At 37.5% G+C, this 20298-nt stretch overlaps 3 protein-coding genes across 7 annotated transcripts in view; 2 read left to right on the forward strand and 1 right to left on the reverse strand.

The window, feature by feature from the left end:
* The first annotated feature begins 121 nt into the window (after positions 1-121).
* dnase1l1l (deoxyribonuclease I-like 1-like) lies at positions 122-3469 on the forward strand. The gene is made up of 9 exons (XM_065247046.2): positions 122-257; positions 498-653; positions 1064-1152; positions 1235-1321; positions 1397-1515; positions 1631-1743; positions 1845-2002; positions 2883-2979; positions 3056-3469. Exons 2-9 carry the CDS (start codon positions 510-512, stop codon positions 3134-3136), a joined length of 888 nt encoding a protein of 295 aa, XP_065103118.1. The 5' UTR covers positions 122-257; positions 498-509; the 3' UTR covers positions 3137-3469.
* A 1472-nt stretch (positions 3470-4941) lies between these two features.
* On the forward strand, positions 4942-16646 carry LOC135729406 (uncharacterized). Its single transcript, XM_065247050.2, has 8 exons — positions 4942-5081; positions 5217-7280; positions 7508-7574; positions 7699-8099; positions 9294-9363; positions 9489-9540; positions 9620-9733; positions 15228-16646. The coding sequence occupies exons 1-8, from the start codon at positions 5051-5053 to the stop codon at positions 15327-15329; spliced, it is 2901 nt and encodes a 966-aa protein (XP_065103122.1). The 5' UTR covers positions 4942-5050; the 3' UTR covers positions 15330-16646.
* Positions 16647-16664: 18 nt separating this feature from the next.
* Positions 16665-20298, reverse strand: part of kcnq2a (potassium voltage-gated channel, KQT-like subfamily, member 2a) — a 32943-nt gene continuing 29309 nt past the window's right edge. For 4 of the 5 annotated variants that reach the window (XM_065247055.2, XM_065247054.2, XM_065247053.2 and 1 more), the window contains 2 exons: positions 19774-19891; positions 16665-17401 (listed from right to left, as the gene is read on the reverse strand). In XM_065247055.2, the coding sequence (XP_065103127.1) occupies positions 16682-17401; positions 19774-19891 (838 nt within the window). In that variant the 3' untranslated portion in view covers positions 16665-16681. Of the gene's footprint in view, positions 17402-19773; positions 19978-20298 lie in introns of those variants that run through there. The other variant, XM_065247056.1, reaches the window with a different exon arrangement.

The raw sequence follows: 20298 nt of genomic DNA on the forward strand, positions 1-20298 counted from the left end.
ATGGGACGATGTGGTCCCGCTGAATGGCATAATGAAACACATTGTCATGTGAGGTCACTCTTTAGCGTTCCAGGCTGACCTCCTCTTTAATGGAGCACTGACACAGCTCATTTGAAAAGGAAACACATATTCACACGCTGCCCCTCCTCCTGCCTATCACTGTATTTCATCATGGTTTCCTGTGTTAAAATAACCATTAATGAGTGCAACTCATACAACTGCAACTTCATAAACATCATAAAACCTAATCGAACACGGTGAGTCATTTTGTGCCTTCACTATATATACTATATAGTTATTGTAAATTTTAACTTTAGCGGTTTACTTGTTTAATGGTTGAATGACAAAACTGGACAAGCAAGTGCAACAACTGGAAGTGCAAGTGTAGCCAAACTGACAACTGTAGGCCTGTGTGAAACAAGGAAACTATAATGCGACAGAGCCTGGTATGAGTGAACAAAATGTTTTTTTGGTTTATTTTATTAAATCAAATTTAGAAACTTCTATAAATGAGGTCACCTCTTCTGCTGGCTTGTTTCGTGGGATTATGTTTATGGACTACTGTAACTTCACTGAAGATCTGTACCTTCAACATCCAGAGCTATGGAGAGGCAAAGGCCAGCAACCAGCGAGTTATGGAAATTCTGATCAAGGTACAAACTGGCAATATAAATGAATATAAATATGACCATGAATGTGCTGCCAGAATATCTCTCTCTTAACTCTTTCCCCGCCATAAGAGAAAACATTTGCATTAAAAAACGTGTTCTTGATGAATTTTTATGTTAATATGCAATAAGGCGACTTACCCATTTATGAAAAAAAGGAAATTTTGGCATGTTTGGTTGAAAGCAGAGGGTCTGTTTGTTCATTTGATATATTTGTATGCTTATATATTTTTAGAAGAATATTTTCCTGAAAGGCATTTTGTGAAATGTTTGTGAAAATCACAAAAAATGCTGGCGGGCAACTTTTAAAAAAAATGCTGGCGGGGAATGAGTTAAAAAGCTTTTGGATGTGTTATTTTTTTCTGAAATTATATTTTATTATCTTTTATTTCTAGATAATTTCACGCTGTGACCTGAGTTTGATTCAGGAGGTTCGAGATTCTAAAGGTGAAGCTATAGCTGCACTGATGATGAACCTCAACAGGTAAATTCCCAGCTCCTCCCCAAATGTGTTTATGAATTCATATAAAATGTTTAATACAAAATGTTTTATCTTCTCTGACCAGATATGAGAGGTCTCATATTTACTCCCATTTAGAGAGTAAACGAATGGGGAGGAAAACGTATAAAGAGCAGTATGTGTACATTTACAGGTAATGTAATTTGTTAAAGGGGGAAACAAAAATCAACATATAAAAATATTAAATTCTTTTGTGCTGTGTTACCAGAAAAGATATGCTACAGGTGCAAGATCAATACCAGCACCCAAAGTCAAATGAAACCGCAGCAGAATCGGAGGTGTTCACCAGAGAACCGTTCATCATACGGATCCGTTCTCCCACAACCTGTATGTGCTTCTCAACATCAAAACATTTTCATGAATTAAGAAATACAACAGTATTACAGTACGGCTGTCCACGTATCTGTGATCGTATGGCATGATTGGTCATATCTTTTTACAGTGGTGAAGAACTTTGTGCTGATTGGTCAACATACCTGTCCTAAAACTGCAATGAAAGAAATGGATGCGCTATACGAGGTCTTTCAAACTGTCAGGAAAAAATGGAAAGCTGAAGTAAACGAATTGATAAAAAAATGTATATACAGTACATGCTTACACATATATAATTTAAAATTCTGGATAGTATATAAATACACTTTACCCTTCTTATGCAGAATGTAATGTTTCTGGGAGACCTAAATGCAGCTTGCAGCTATGTTACCAAAAAAGGACTGAAAAATGTTCGTATCAGAAATGACCCAAAGTTTCAGTGGCTGATCAGAGACGAGCAAGACACCACAGTCCGAGAAAAGACCCACTGTGCTTATGACAGGTATACTATCTCAGATGATTTTGTATATGATGCCTAAGAGCAGTAGAGAATTTGTCACTGTATAAAATCCTACCTGAAGTTAAAACATCTTGGTTTTGCAAGTCAATTCATGTCAACTTATCACGAGCCAAAACTTAAAATAATAGGTTGAATTGACTTGCAAACAATGACGCCCAGTGAGGGCATGGCTCATCATTTCAAAATGTGTTCGGCGTGTCTGCTGCATATGCATCTATAGGGTTTATGATAAAAGAGACATTCGCGTTTGTCAGAAACTCACTTAATCTAATGTGTAATCAGAGTTCAGTGTTAAGTTAGTGTCTTTTGTGAATGTGCGCATCTATTTTATCATAAACCCTTTTTGAGCGCATGATGCACATGGTGCACATGACACGACAAACACATATTTTGACATGACAAGCAACACACGACACTACAGTATGAACACATATTTTGAATTGGCGCCCCTCGGAAAAGAAGTCACCGGCTGCCAAAGCTTGCAAAACCAATTTGTTTCAAGTCCATGCTTGTTTTTCACATAATATTTTTTACATGAACTATTCCATATCCTGAATATTATTGTAGAGTAAATTGTAAACTACATCAAGGGCTGCTACACTTTTTTAAAAAGTTCTTCACAGAGATGCCATAAAGAACCATTACTGGTTCCCCAAAAAGCTGGTTCTTCCTTATTACCTTTCTTCACTACAAAGAACCTTTTTGGTTCTTCATGGAAAATAATTTTACTATGGCATCATGACACACCTTTATTTTTAAAGTGTATATGCCTCGAACCTGCATAGGAACTTAATAGATACTTCGTACTCGACTGTTAATATATTTTGTTTAACAGTGCAATCTTTCTGAAATTCCCCTCTAGGATTATTATTCATGGCAAAGAACTCATTTCTGGTGTAGTTCCAGAATCTGCTCAGCCATTTAACTTCAAACAAGCATTTGGTCTCTCAGAAGAAGAGGTAAGTTATGGTTAAGACATTAGTCACAAATTTTGATTTGATCTATCATATTAACATGTTTGTTTTTTGCACATAGGCTTTGGAAGTCAGTGATCATTATCCTGTTGAGGTTGATTTAAAACCAAATCATCGCTATCTCCTGCGTCATGAACTGTGAAAGCCTGTGAATATAGGATCCTGCTTAACAAAATAATTTACCACACTCTACTGTAATATATGATTTATCCATATACAGCCTGATACTGTACTCACCAGCACTAATACTTCAAACACTTTTATAACACTCATGAATTATGTTTATAATTAAATGAATTAATTGTATTTTTAAATAAAAAATTCTCATATTTCAACCACCATTTGTATTTATGTATTTGTTTCAATAGATATAAAATATGTAGCCTTAAGTACTGCTTTTATTTACTAACAAATATTGCAATGCATTATGGGATTGATTAAAATAATCAACAAACTTTCCATGCTTCCCAAGTCAATAAACTATTAAAATATCTTCTATGAGTCTATGGAATATAAATGATAGAGAAAAGCAATAAGTTTCATTATTTACAAAACATAGACTAACTGCTTTTTACTTTTGTCAAATCCAATTTCTCCCTGTGATCTATTTTGCATAAATAGTGGCCTATTCGGAATTATAATTAGTATACTAGACCTATGTTGAAATAATTATCCTTACAGTACCCCGATCATACTTACAGTGTACTTTTACAGTGAAAATCCATGCAGATCTATGCAAGCTCTAATGGCTGATATTACTCATTCACTGTGAAAGGGAAGTGATGTCACTATAAATTAATAAATCAAATAAGTTTTGCTTTACTGAATTCATAACTTAAACTATATAGTAAACAACACATACAACAAAATTAAAGGGGACATTACACAAGACTTGTTTAAGATGTAAAATAAATATTTGGTGTCTTCAGAGTACGTATGTTTCAGCTCAAAATACCATATAGATAATTTATTATAACATTTGCTGAAAATGCAAAAATTTGCTGTTTTGGGTGTGTCCTTTAAAATGCAAATGAGCTGATCTTTGCACTACATAGCAGTGGCGTGATTGAATAGAGCAGATTAAGGAGGCGGTATTATCCCCTTCTGACATCACAGGGGAGCCAAATTTCAATGACCTATTTTTTTCACATGCTTGCAGAGAATGGTTTACCAAAACTAAGTTACTGGGTTGTTATTTTTCACATTTTCTAGGTTGATAGAAGCACTGGGGACCCAATGATAGCACTTAAACAAGGAAAGAGTGAAAATTCCATGATATGTCCCCTTTAACAATATGAATAATGAATGAAGAAAAGCTGAAATGCATACAGGAGTTGTATTTGTGTCTGGGCAACAATGTTCCATTAGGTGTTAGTATGTCCCAGTATTTGCATACTATTGTTACAGTATCCACTATAATACTTTTCCTGTAAATAGGCAAATTTAAGTCTTTATTTTCTTTGATGTGATTGGATTCTTTGGTTACCTAAATGGTAAGCATCCTTTGAAATACCCTAAAGTTAAATGTAAAAAGAATAGAAGAAAAGTAGCCAAACATGTTATTCATCTTAAAAAGCACCTCAGATTTCAGTAAATTTGTTGCTTAAGTTGTTGTAACTCGTGAGTAGGATGTTTCAATTTGGAGGAGGCATAATGTGGTTGTGCTCAAACCACAACCTAGAATTGTCAGCCAGGACTGCTCTACTGCAGCAGTAATACATACATACACAAAAATATGTTTGACAACGAAATGTTCAAAGAATGTAATCAAGAATTGAGAAAAAAATCTGTGGTTTTTGACACATATCTATAGCAACATTCATTTTCATTTTGCATGATCATGTTTATACCTTTGGTACAGTAATTGCTAAGTCTTTGTGTATGTGTGTCTGTTTTTATTTTTTCATAAGTCTGTTTCGACAGGAAGTAGCTATGACATGCATCGGTGTGCATCACACACACTCATTTCGTCTGTGGTGGAATATATGTCTGTCAGTTTTGTATTTCATTTTAATCTTTATGAGGTAACGCCTAATTTTTCACACCTTATTTACACATGGCAGATTTTTGGAATGACAGATTTCCAGGTGAGATTTTATGAAGCTTTAATCAAGTTTGAAAGTTTTTAGCCATCTATGTATTTTGTTGTTGCATTAACATTTCCTGAGTTTTTTTGACTTGACACAATTATTTCTGCTTTTCGTAATAAAAAAATGATACAGACTTTGAGCATCTACACTTCAGTGATGACAACACAACACCACACGGTGATAATATGGCTGAAAGAGAACCAGCCATAGAGGACAACAACAATCACAAACAAGACGGAGTCTCTGAGCCTGATGAAGATTTAGCAGAAAGTCAAAGCTGTAGAGATACTAACATGGAAGTAGAAACTAAAAACTGTACTATGAACAGTACGGATGGCCTATTAGAAGATCAAAGTGTGCAGACAGGAACCATGCTCTTTGGTTCATCGTCTGATTACGATTCAGATGAAAAAACGACACAAGCTGAAGAGGAATGCAAAGAGGATGAACTTGAGATGCCTGCAAAAACATCAGACATCCACTTTCAAATGGAAGATGTCGGTTTCCTAGAAAAGGAAGAAACTCGCGACGATCAGCAAACACCAAAATATCACATTTTAACAGAGGAGGTGACATCACATTTACACTCCTGCCAGATGGTGGATGAACCTGAAGATACGAGCTCAGCATCAGAAGAAGACGGAACGCTGATGGAGCTCAAGTCCAGGGATGAGATGAAAGATTTTACAGAAGATGACCATGTGGGAGTAGAGGAGGGCTTAGCAGATTACCCCTCTGACCTGTCCGAAAGTGAAAATGAGAGCTCGGGTGAATGTCATGAGGGTGACCCACCTACTAACATGAACAACAAGGTGGATGCCGACAACCTGGAAGCTATAGCTTCAATGGATGATGATAATGAAAGGAATCACAGAGAAGACAAGAGTCACACAAGAGTCTCTGAGTCTGATGAAGATTTAGCAGAGACTCAAAGCTGTACAGGTACTGATATGGAAACTGATAACTATTTTAGGAACAGTATGGATGGCTTATCAGAAGATCAAAGTGGAATGTCAGATGAAAGTAAGACACGAGCTGAAGACCACGAAGAGGAATGCAAAGAGAATGAACTTGAGTTACCTGCAGACATCCATCAGATGACAGCTCACGTTCAAGTGGAAGATGTCGGTTTGCTGGAAAAGGAAGAAACTCGCAATGAACAGCAAACACCAAAATATCAAATTATAACGAAACCATCACATATACTATCCTGTCAGATGGCGGATGAACCTGAAGATACAAGCTCAGATGAAGATAGAACAGATCCTGAAACTTTTGAGGAACATGCTCCTGATAACAAAGAAGCCAATGATGAACAGATAAAACTAGAAGACTCTCCGACACAGCTAATGAAGGTCAAGTCCAGGGATGAGATGAAAGAGTTTACAGAAGATGACCATGTGGGAGCAAAGGAGGGCTTAGCAGATTACTCCTCTGACCTGTCTGAAAGTGAAAATGAGAGCTCCAGTGAAGGTCATGAGGTTGACCTGAACATCAAGGTGGATGCGGAAAACCTGGAAGCAGATTTCCTAGGCATAGCTTCAATGGATGATGAAAATGAAAGGAAAGACAAAGGAGTAAATCATGCAGAAATGGTCACTGATTCCTACATGAATGAGCAACATGACTATGACAGTGATATCAGCAGTGATGATGATGACAACCGTCCTACTGTTTACATACATGAAACCATAGCTTCCCAAGAACCAGAAAACCCTTTCACAAATGATTTTGTTAGAGACTGGAAAAGCATTGAGTGTGAAGAAGCATATGTACATGCAGGCAGTCAGAATTCAGAGATACGTGATGCTGGAGGTTTATCAGACATGCCAGCACTTCCTGGAACGGTGGACTCCAGGATGGAAAGTCCTTCCGCATATGAGACACGCACTTCTGAAAATCCAAATAATGGTGTGAGGCAGTTGGATCCTTCAAGGTCCAATGTTTCAAACATTGGAGAAAATCTCAACACCTTTCTACCAGAGACGTTTTGGAATTTAATTGAACAAGACAACCTGAAGTTTGATGACTGGGATGTTAATGAAGAGGAGGCGATCTGTAATGAAGAAGAAGACAATATCCTGCATGACCTAGAGAATGAGGAAGAGGAAATGGAAAGGGACTGGGAGAAAGAACGAGCAAGAATCGAAGCATTTAACACATACTACACATCTTTCGAAGGCGAAGACAATGTTGGTAAGTGTTTGACAACTTAATTTTAGTAAAAATAATTGTGTCCCTTTTTTTATCTTTTCAATAGTACTGTACTGTAGATGTATTGCTGACAACACCACGATCAACGTTTTGATTTACAGGGAATGTATATACTGATAAAATGTATACGCTGTAGATAAACGTGTCTGCAAATGCCCAGCCCTGCTCTCTGTTTGCTGGTAAAAGATACATTTCTGTCCAAACAACAGGTAGGAGCCACAAAGTTACGTTTTGTTTGGAAACAGAATCCATCCAATATGAAGATGAATATAGTAGGTAAGGATTTCAGTTAGCTTTTTTGTGTCATCAAATAGTTTACATTGTAAAAATTAGGTAACAATAATGTTTAAAAATAAACTATGGTTCCCTACATGCTTTTGTATTTGATATTGCAACACAGTAGTGAAGAGGAACCAAGCACAGATTTCAGTGAGTTGTATCCTGCAGAGCCCAGTGCTGTCGACATACATCAAAGCAACAAAGAATACAACAGTAAACCTTTAGAGGTTTCAGATGTTGCAGAAAATATCCACACCGGACCACCTGAGACACTTTGGTCCTCAAAGTTACGGATGGATGAGGGCAACCTGAAGTTCAATGTATGTGACCATGATTTTGATGGAGATGACTTCCATAAACCTGACACAAGTGAGGTGATCTGTGATGAAAAGGAACGTTTCTTGGAGAAGCTGAAAAATGAGGATCAGGAAATTAAAGGAGACTGGGAACAGAAACGATCAGGAGCTGAAGCATTTAACAAATACATGTACCACATAGAGTTTACTGAATGGGAAAATGAGGGTAGGTGCTCAATTTTGTAATTTTTTTTAAATGTGTAAATGAAATGCAGGATAGTATCGCATGCTGCTACCTAGTCTCACCAAATTATGTACCTATAGTCATGTCATTTTTTATTCTTTTTCGTAATACTGTCACAAATTTCCATGTTTTTTTGTGATCGCATCACAAATTTCTGTTTGTGTCATTGTCATGTACTGGTTACTCGACTGCTTTTTCCTATTTTCAAACCATTTCCCTTCGGTTTAGGGCTAGATTTGGTGTTTGCGTTCGGATGTCACTTTAAGTATTGGTTTATACAATTTTTTCTGATTTCTTTTTTTATATTTTCTAAATTTTAAACCATTGTCGCCTGGCGTTAGGGTTAGAGTTGGGTTTGGGTAAGGATGTCATTTTATGTGAATCTAACCCTAAACTGAAGCAACAATGGTAAGAAAAAAGGACAAAACAGCTGGGTAACCAAAACAGAAATTCGTGTTACCATCACGAAAAAACTCAGAAATTCGTGACAGTGTCACGAAAAAGAATAAAAAAATTACATGACTATAGGTATGTAATTTCAGACTGGGCTGCATATAGTTATAGTATAAGGAATAGTTAACCCAAAAAAGAAAATTCTGTCATCATTTCCTTACATTTATGTTGTTACAAACCTTTTTTTGTTCTGCTTAAAGGAAGCTTTTTTTAAGCAATGTTTGTAACCAAAACGTTTTTGAGCACCACTGACTTTCATAGGAGTATTTTTTCCTACTATGGAAGTCAATGGTGCTTCTATTTCCTGCTTCATTACAAATATTTTCCTTTGTGTTGAGCAGAACAAAGAAATGTATAGAGGTTTGTAACAACATTAGAGTAAATAATAACAGAATTTTTATTTTTGGGTGAGTTATCCCTTATAGACACTGTGGGGTGGTTTCCCGGACAGGAATTATCTTAAACCAGGACTAGGCCTTAGTTTAATTAGGAAATATAACTAGTTTTAACAAACATGCCTTACTAAAAACATTACTTCTGTGCATTTTGAGGCAAAACAAAGGGCACTGATGTATTTTAAGACATGTCAGTGCAAGTTGTTATAAGTTTTGACAGCTCTTACATTTATTTTAGTCTAGGACCAGTCTAATCCCTGTCCGGAAACCGGCCGTCGCTTTGGATAAAAACGTCAATAAATACAAATGTAACATTTTCTTTTAACAGTAACAGACAGGAGCCACAAATATACATTAAGTCTGGATCAAGAATCATCTCAAAATGAGGATAATGAAAGGTAAGATGGGTTTATTCAGCTTAAATAAAAAGGAAAGATGCTGGGTAGACGTAATTTGGATTAGATTTTTTGTTTGAAATTATACTTGTTTGAAAACACCACCAATGTTTTTGTATTACTTGCAGCAGTGAACAGGAATCAAACACAGAAGATGACACTTCCAACATAAAGACTAAGGTGAGAACTGGCACATATCAAAACAATCAAATAATCATTATCGATCTGTAAATGTGTAAGGGCTTGCCATGTTTTTCAGGACCTAAGTGAATCTGATGAACCACAAGAGAGGCGTTTGTACACAGGAAAGCAGAAGGTCTTACCGAAAGGATTACAAAAGCCAGACAAGAAGCTAAAGGAACCGAAAAGCAAGGTAAGCATTATATAGCTAGCTTATGGCCTTAAAGGGATAGTTCACCCAAAAATTAAAATTCTGTCATCATTAACTCACCTTTATCTTGTTACAAAACTGCATCAATTTCTTTGTTCTGCTGAACACAAATGAAGATATTTGTAATGAAGCAGGGAACAAAACCACTATTGACTTCCATAGTAGGAAAAATACTCAATGGTGCTCAAAAACGGTTACAAAAATTGCTGAAAATATCTTCTTTGTGTTCAACGGAACAAAGAAATTAATATAGGTTTGTAACACCATACAGGTGAGTAAATTATAACAGAAATTTCATTTTTGGGAAAACTATTCCTTAAAACATGTTCCATTAACATATGCTTTCCCAACTGCTATGAATCTGAAAGGTCACTGAAAGATTATATATGATGAATATAAATGATAACAAAATTTTCATTTTTGGGTAAACTCTTTTAGGTGAATAAGTTTAGACCACTGATCTATATAAATGACTGGATTGGGCATAGAACGCTTAACGTAACAGCGTGAGGTGAAGCCAGCGCAGAGTTCGAGCGGCCATCTTGGTTTACCCAACTAGCAGAGGGCGTCATTGACTTCCATTTAAAAACATGATCTAATTTCACCCGCTTTACAGCGTATCAGTCACACAAGGTTAATTTTTCGGATATGTGTACGTAAAATAATAGTTAATTTTGGTGTTATTTGCAATGTTTATGTGTAAATAGGGCAGGATAATGGATTTATTAAAAAAAAAAACGTTAAGATGAGTGTGTCTGCTGCATTCTGTTAATGACACGGGTATAAATAAAGTTTTTTTGACATTCAGCTACACGATCAGCGTTATTTCTCTAAATAAGTTTAGGTAACTTGTAAAGATAACATAATTACAAAACCAGCAAATTATTGCGTGCACGTACGGTACAAAGCATGCTATTTATTCAGATTTCAGAATGAGCATGTTGTTATTAATACTAAATATGCTGCGGTCTGTCTGCTGATCTGATACTGTAATAAAGATGAATGTTTAATAACTGATTAAAAAACAGAATGTACAATGTCAGTAAATAATATGTACATGGTAAAGACATTTGTGTTATAATAATGTACAGGGATACTTCAGATATAAATACAGAAACAAGTAAAGTGATGTTTTATCATTAAAATCTGATAACGTCCATTGAATTAATAGAATGGTTGGGTATACCAACATGGCGGCGCGGTGGCTTCACAATTGTGACGTCATGAGTAATCCAGTCATTTATATAGATCAGTGGTTCAAACCCTTTACTGAATTCAGTCTTAAAGGGCACCTATTATGCCTATTTTTACAAGATGTAATATAAGTTAATATAAGTTTCAGGTTAGTGTCCAAAATGTGTCTGTGAAGTTTCAGCTCAAAATACCCCACAGATCATGTATTATAGCATGTCCAAAATTGGGTGGGAGCAAAAATGCGCAGTTTGAGCTACTGCTCCTCAGTCCTGTACCAAAAGAGACAGTGAGGGCTTTAGTAAAAAAAATAGAGACAATAGTATCTCACTATTGAGATATGTGGGAAAGCGTACAACACGCAGAGGGTGAAAACTATGGTATAGCAGGACTGTCAGTCAGTGGCTGTGGGCGGGGCTTTATCAGTATGATGTCACATTAACACGAGAATCAAAACGACTTATACCATGGTCTGCTTAAATACTCGATTCTGATTGGCTGGAAGGTGTGCATTAAAACCGTTTAATGCACAGGTAGTTCCAGTCAGTTTGATTACAGTTAGAAATGAATCCGCTACTATAAACATTGGTAACCATAGTAACACAGTTACACTTACACTTGAAAACGTTTATTTAGGTAGACTAAATGGATGATTTTTGCATATCGTTTAATTTGTATGGTGATAGCCTATGGCAATTTTGAGAAATGGGCACAGACACAAGAGTCAAGACGAAATAGAAGACTGGAGAGAGGGAGAGATAGAGAGTGAGAGAAAGAGAGAGGGAGAGAGATGCGTGAATGTGATCTCTGTTTACAGTGCGTCTCTCTCTCTCTCTCTCTCTCTCTCTCTCACTCACTCTGGTCCTTCTCTTTCAGTTCTCTGTCTCTCTCTTTTAAAACATCGCCTCGAAATTTCCAACAGTTTGATTTTTGTTTTCATTTAATGTAATGGATTTCAATAAATGTAATGTGTCCTTAATCGTGGTTAGAGACGGCGGTTTTATTTCACACTCTACATAAATTACATGATTAGTTAAATAAAGATTGCTTTGTTACTGTCAGTGTTGCCTGTCATTCATAAATAATTTTAATAAATCCATTTAAGAATCATTAAGTTAGCTATAATGCTTAAGCAACGAGGGGATATACTTTACAGAAGAGACGCACACAGCCACAGGTAACTCGCACACGCATCTCTCTCTCTCTCTCTCTCTCTCTCTTAATAATGAATTTAAATAAATGTGTTAATTTATTTAAATAAAAGCAATACGATGGCTCTACTTTATTTAAAGTGGACGGAGTGCGAGCCTTAACTTAAAGGGGACAGAGAATAAAAAAAACATTTTTACCTTGTCTTTGTTGAATAATGGTAGTCTACCCGCATTCACGAACATACAAAAAGTGCTAGACATGCTAACATCTCAGTCTCATAGAAATTCCTCTTTTAGAAATGTCAGTCAGAAAACGGCCCAATCTGAAAAACTGATGCTTATGACATCACAGGCATCTAACTGCCCCTCCACTTTAAAATAATTGGCTACATTTTTTGAGTGGCAGCAAAGTCAGCCAATCAGTAATGAGATTGCAAGTTAAGCCAGTAGGGGGAGCCAAATAGGTGCAAAACCACTTGTTTAAAATCCCCCACCCTAATAGAGCTATCTGAGAGAGGTTTTTAGGAAGCTTCTAAGGCATTACAGACCCGATCAAAAAAGATTTTGGTCTACATGTCACATCACAGAACAAGGATAAATACCCCGTTCAATCATTCTATGTCACCTTTAAGAAAATGACTGTCGTTTTTACCCGTCTGTTAAAAAATTACACTGTAAACATTAATTACAGCTTTAACTTGTTTTTAATTTGGCAAATAACCAAGATATAAGCGGGATACTCCACGGCTAGCCATGCATTAAAGGATTTTAATGCACTTCGCAGAGGCTACGCGTCGGGTACGCTAGCCGTGGATTATCCCTTACATGCCTAATGAGATTGCTTTGGTTGAATGGGGATTAATAAAGAAGTAGTGGATAGATTTTTTTTCATTGTAGTGTGGTTGTGTTCAAACACTGCCAACACACATTGGCCCTCATTTATCAAAAGTGCGTACACCAAATTTCCAGCGTACACCTTGCGTACACCCAAAACCACGGTGACTTTGAGATTTATCAATATGGACGTTGGCGTACGGCACGCTCAAATCCTACGCCAGCTCAGGAGGTGGTGTACGCACATTTTGAGTTAGTGCAGAAATGGGCAAAAACTTCCTAACACCACAAAACGTACTGACAAACTAAAATATATGATAAATTATGACCCACTGTAAAAAACATAGTAATTATAAACTTCAGTGTTTATTTTTATGCAACAATGTTCAATGTTTAATTTGTGAGACTTTACCAAAGCATTTGATTTGTATGCATATGTATTCCTTCAGTTGAGAGCCTGTGCGCTTTACGTGGGCTGCGTTCAGCCCCGACAAAACGTTGCACAACGTTTATTAAACAGAAACGGTGATGCATTGAACACCCTGTTGTGATGACGCAAGAGTTGCAACTACGGTAGCTGAGAGGCCATTCTTTGTGTTCTTTTTTAATTGTTTCTAAAGCCTGATGAAATCGTTATAAATGTGTGTTTAATACTGTAAAATACCCTCGATGTTACAGTCACTGACCTTGCTGTCCAAAATGAAAGACAACATTCCAACTTGAACCCATTGAGAGAGCTGTCTCTTTACTATCGCGTGGTTTTATACATCTTGCCGCTGATTGGGCTGACATTTCTGACACACCCACCAAACAAGAGAAAACGCTTCTAAAACCTGTTGCATTCCGTTGCACACCGTTTCCAGGAAACATGTCGTTCAACCCGGAAACCGTAGCAAAACGTTGCGCACCGGTGTGAGATTGAACATGCCCCTGATGTTTCAGAGCGAGCATGTGAACGGAGCTTAGTGGGAGCGGAGCGTTGAGCGGTGCGGTAATATTACCATCAAAGCGCCTTTCCGAAAATTCCACTCCCTCAGCACCGCTCGTTGAACCCAGAACGCCCTTTGATAATTTGCTAGTTCGAGAATCTGTAAAAACGTCTAGCAATAAGTTATGGAATTCAAGCCTTATACAAAAATGTAAAGTAAAAATCAAAGTTAAGATTGAGCAGGAAGAAAAAATTGAAAGGGACTGCGGAGAGACTGTAAAGAGTTAGCAAATATTCTTCCTGGAATCTGAAGCGGCACGTTGCAAGAAAGCACAAGGATGTGCTACGAAAACATGGTAATGCAATAAAAGGTAAGCTAGTTACGTACCATTCGATGATAAATAAATACAGATGAGGTAAGGTAAAATGCTTGTGTTGAATGGAGCCGTAAATCCGATCATGATGACATGCGGACAAAATTATGCCCACGAATAATTTTTTATGCTATGGACACTTCTTTTTCTTATTTAGTCTAAAGTATGGCCATAAATTTAGAATTTGTTCCCAATATTCAACACTTTGTTCCTTGGAATTAATTATTATAATATTTAGAATATTTCGTAATTACTATTACAATTATTATTACTTCAAATTATGAATTAGCTTAGCTAAAACATGTGGATGTCGTGGAAACAAATTGTTAATTTGAATTATATCCGGAGCTCCGTATCAAACTGGATCTAAGATACAGCTAACAAACAACTGTATGTAAATACAGAACAACACACTACAAAAGTTACTACATCATTTTAAAATATTATATAAAAAAAATTAACTGAACCATTAAGCAGACATAGAATTTAGATGTAGGCAACAGTAAATAATAATAATAATAAATAATTATTCTTCTAAATATCAATTAATAATAAAAATAATAATAAGAATATTACAAATTGTCATCCAATTATTAATGTGTCTTTAATCCCACTCTTTAAACTGCCAAATAAAACAATTTTGTTTCTTTTCACTTCCCCGGATTCTCTTCTTTGCCGTCTTTCGTGTGTCAATGGCGTAAAATGAGGGCGTGGGGGAGGCGGAGACTTGAATTTATATGGGCTTGTTATTCTAATGACGCTCGTTTTCGGCCGCGGCATTTATGAAGGGCAGATATTGCGTACACCTGAATATCAACGGTACGCACAGTTTCATAAATCAGGCGGTGAGAGGAGTGTAAGCATAATCTTACGCCAACATATACGCCCGTTTCTACGCAAGAATGATAAATGAGGGCCATTATGTCCAAACATCTTGTAAAAGTGGATTTTGCATAATAGGTACCCTTAAAGTAAACTTGGTTTTAATCTCTTTATAGTGCCTCGTTCTGCTGAGGTCTGTATTAGCAGTGAGTCTGGCAACAGCGGTGGGTGTTTTGATGTACTGGTGGGTCACAGATAGCCTGGACTGGATCTACTGAATTTACAAATCATCTTGGGTCTTCAACATCATTCAGAACAAGTCCTGCCTCTTAATGTAAATAAACTATTACACAAAACCACACATGCACATAAAATGTGATTACTCCACAAAAGTAGACTGAGATAGTGTAGGTCCAAGTTTATTTCCTTACAGGATACAACTTAATATTGTAATGTTTAAACAGTGCTTTGAAATAAATATATAAAAAAATTCATATCTTATGACATTCTTATCCTATTTTTATGTATAACCACAAACCGCATGTAAATAAATAAATTAGCCCAATTTTCTTGAAAAGTGTTCAGATTTGGGTATGTTTGTGGCATCTTGCACCTGTATTGCTTGCAAAGTAAAACTGATTTGAAAAAAAGAATAAAAGAATTGATTAAAGGAACATTGTTTAGCATTTTTTTTTTTACTCGGGGAACAAAAGATTCCTCTTTTACACAATCTGAATGCATTTAAACGGACATTCGACACCTTTTCTTTCTCATTGGGATGTCATCTTATATTGGGCTGTCATCCACAAGGTATTATCCATAAACATGCCATGCAGTTAATGTATTTTAGGTCTAATTATTATTCAGTGTCTTCCTTTACTAAAGCATAAAATATATCATAGTACAAGATACCAATTCAAGAAAATAAATGCATACAACAGCATGGATATTTTTCCTTTGGACATAATGAAGGTCAGTTTTTCTTAAAGTAGTGCTAGGGTATAAAACACTGAATTCCTTTTACATTCCTATAGATAGGAAATATAAGAGGACAGCTGTACCTTTAAGGCATGCACAGCTTTCTGTCTTCTTTTTCTTTGGCTAAATAAATTTCCTCTAAAAGCCTTTTCACTTAGTTTTTGTTAAATGCTTACTTTGAACACATGCCCTGGTTAACTACTCATTTTCATAACAGTCTCATAACACATTTTAGTAACAGAAAATGAAAACCAAATAAAAATCTAATGAAGCAAAATTACCGTTGATAAAGTTAAAGTGCGTTTTAATATTGCATTAGCTGTGATGACTACATAAACTAAAACGAAGAGGTGCCTCATTTGATTTCAGTAAAGATCCATGCCATTGACTAAATGCACGCAATCTTTTCCTGTTTGTGAGTGCACACATCTTCTGACTTTTATGTTCTCCGAAGGCTCTTTTATGGAGCCACAAGCTGCGACTGAATCAATGAATCAGTAGTCACACCCGAGATGGGATTTACATTATCCATGTTCAAATGGAAAATGATTCATTTACAGACTGTAGCAAACCTCCAATGGGTTTAAATGGCTGCATTCATACAGCTGTATTAATTCGCTACATCCAGGATATTAGTCCCACACATTAAAATCTACTTCATTCCCGGCCATACCCTGTCACCAAAGGGCCCATCCCCTGTAAAAGACAACGGTGATGGGGCTCCAGGTGTATACAGATCAGAGTCTGTATCCGACTCCCCTTCAGCCAGGAAAGGCCTGAGCCGAGTGCAGAGCGCTCCCCCTCCACCACCCCCAAACATCCCCAAAGCAACGGGAGGGACGTAATCCTCTTCCCTGGCCTGAGAAATGCTGAAACCGCTAAATGAGCGCTCTAATTCCTCATGGTCCACTGAGGGTATAGAGAGGGATGTGTCGCTCTCGGCGGCCGCCTGCTGCCTCTGTCTCCTGAGCCGACGGGACCGGCTGTTGTCCCCGTTCTCGTGAAAAGGTGGAGGTGGGATGCGGTACAGCGAGGGGTCATCAGTGCCTATCGGTGACACTCCTCGACTGTTGTTCCAGAGAGGTACGCTGAGAGGATGTTCTTCTTGTTGATGCCATGAGGTAGAGGGCCGACACTGGCATTCGGTGGGGGTCCCGTTAGGGCCTGGATTGACAGGGGACGCGCTTTTATTTTTGTTCTCCTCCTCATTCTCGTTCTGAGCTTTGTCACTCTTGTCATCCGGGCTGTGGTAGGGAGGCGCAGGATAAGCGATTTTAAATCCCAAAAGTGCTTCGGTCTCAGAACGTGGGATGCCCATGTGTGTGGTGTACACACTGACTAAAAAGTTGAGTTTGAGGTCCATCGCCCCCACCTGAACAAAACAGAGACAAGCACATCATTTTGTTTAAAATATGCAAAATCAAACATAGCACCAATATTAACTACATACAGTAGTGGCCAACAGTCATGTCTGGGGGGAAATGTATACAATATTTGCCTTTAATGCACCTTCAGGTTTAATTAAATAATCTAAATGATACCTGGGGTATGTCTTTATGAACTTTGCATGTGTTGTAATTTTTTGCCAATTCTTCTCAAAGCTGAGCTTTAGTTTATACACCAAATGTACCAATGCAACATGCTTACAAAATGTTTATTACATAAAATAAAATATTTGTCTAAAGAGCAAAAATGGCAATTGTTCGAAGTTGAAGACCTTCCACATAAACTGGAAATCTGCCTGCAAACCAGTATCTTTGCAGGTATTCAGACTTTGACTATAGTTTTTCTCTAAAATCATGTTAAAGCTGCAAAAGTTAACTTTTTCTCCGTCAAAAAAAGTTTTTGAGCAAGTACATCAGTGTTCAAGTTAAAACAATTCAAAACAGAAAACTTATAATAATGATTTATAATTTGAGCTGTTGGATGCTATTCAATGAGAAATCTCAGTTTGACGTCATTTGATTTAAAGGGACACTCCACTTTTTTGGAAATATGCTAATTTTCTAGCTCCCCTAGAGATAAACATTTGTTTTTTACCGTTTTGGAATCCATTCAGCTGATCTACGGGTCTGGCGCTACCACTTTTAGCATAGCTTAGCATAATCCATTAAATCTGATTAGACCATTAGCATCACGCTCAAAAATAACCAAAGAGTTTAGATAAATGTTTCCTATTTTAAACTTAACTCTTTTGTAGTTAAATCGTGTACTAAGACAGACGGAAAATTGAAAGTTGCCATTTTCTAGACCGATATGGCTAGGAACTATATTCTCATTCTGTCGTAATAATCAAGGACTTTGCTGCCGTAACATGGCTGCAGGAGGCGCAATGATATTACGGAGCGCCTGAAAAAGTCCCCTTGGTAAATTTCAATGGCAGAGGATTATTTTCGGGCACTCCGTAATATCACTGCGATGCTAAATGGTCTAATCAGATTCAATGGATTGTGCTAAGCTATGCTAAAAGTGCTATCCTATCACCAGACCCAGAGATCAGATGAATGGATTTCAAAACAGTAAAAATCTTATAATGTTTAACTCTAGGGGAGCTGGAAAATGAGCATATTTTCAAAAAAGTGGAGTGTCTCTTTAAAACAGTTGTGTTAAAACAACACATTTTGTGTCTGTGTAATTACTGGAACGACACATCTTGGGCCCTATTTTAACGATCTGAAACGCAAGTGCGAAGCGCAACGCGCAAGTGAGTTTGTGGGCGGATCTTGGGCGCTGTTGCTATTTTCCCGGCATGAGAAATAACTCATGCGCCGGGCGCAAATCAATAAGGGGTTGTCTGAAGTAGGTTCATTATTCATAGGTGTGGTTTGGGCGTAACGTCAAATAAACCAATCAGAACGCTATCCAACATTCCCTTTAAACGCAAGGGCGCAAGTTCCATGGCGGGTTGCTATTATTATGACGGATTTACCAGGCGCACGCCAGGAGCGGTTCACAGCCGAGGAGACCGACGTTCTTGTAAATCCCAAGTTTGCCAGCATAAATCGGGCACGCCGTGTAACGGGAGGTGGATCTGCCTACACATGACCTGACGCCAGCAGAGGACATCGCTGCATCCACCCTCACCCCTGAAAGGGTTTGGGGGCTTTGAAATCGGACCCAAGAAACGCAAGCAAGGTCCAACCCCAAAGTACTCTTACAAATCAAGTTCATATACATTAAGGTTTCTTATGAAAACATTTTAACTATTATTTACATAAAATAAACGTAATACAGCCACACAACAAAGTTATGAAAATATTTTTCTCGTTATTTGCATGAGAATAAATAAAAACTATCACCACAATGCTCACCACTATGATTCCCCTTATCTCGTGTATAAATATTTTTAAGTGTAGCAATTTATGATTTGCAAAAATAACTGTTGCATCTGTCAAGCATGCGCCCTTAAAATAGCATAATGAACCACGCGCAACGCGCCACTGACTTTAGACTAGTTTTTTTTGGTTAGTAGCGCAATTGTTTTTTGAAACTGCAAAATAGCATAAGAGATGGTTTGCGCCGCAACACGCCTCCTTTTTGCGCTGAACCGCCCAGGGAACGCAAGTTCATTCCCTAGTTTGCTGACGTGCATCTGTGGAGGGAAAAACCCCGCTGTGCGCCGGCGCAAAATACGAATGATACATGCGTCACTGACAAAGTCAATTGCGCTGGGTGCAAGATAGAGCCCCTTGTGTTGTACATACACAAATCATCCCATTTTGGTATCCGAAATGTATACATCACCTGTTTTTCCATCTTGTTCAGACGTCCCATCATGCTGGGGTCTTCAGCCACGTCCGCATCTCCTTTGGGCTTCTCCTTCTCTCCCGCCGCACCTCCTTTTCCCACAATCTGATCCACTCTAGTGATCCAATAGACCATCACTTCGACACAAAGTCAATACACCCTCATCCACACTGAGATTCAGTGGTTAACTGTGCACTGTACCTTGTCAAGTTAACAAAAATTAGCCTTATGGAGAACTTGAACATGCAAATGTAAAAGAAAAATCTCAGGAATGATAGGATGAAGAAAACGATGTTAGGCCAATAGCTGCAGACCAGCTGAAGCATTGATTCGCTGGAGGTGAACGTGTGTGATAATGCATGCTGCATGCAATACTGCAGCCTTGTTAATCCGCAGGCATTAATGAGGGATTTGGGTCCAAGTGTGTTCAATAGTTTATTGATGGAAAGATGACTGTTTCGAAAAAATGATGAGTTGTGTTTATCTGCACACATAATGAAAGACGTCTGACCAATCGTAACA

This window comes from Paramisgurnus dabryanus, chromosome 11, assembly GCF_030506205.2.
Source record: "Paramisgurnus dabryanus chromosome 11, PD_genome_1.1, whole genome shotgun sequence".
NCBI lineage: Eukaryota > Metazoa > Chordata > Actinopteri > Cypriniformes > Cobitidae > Paramisgurnus > Paramisgurnus dabryanus.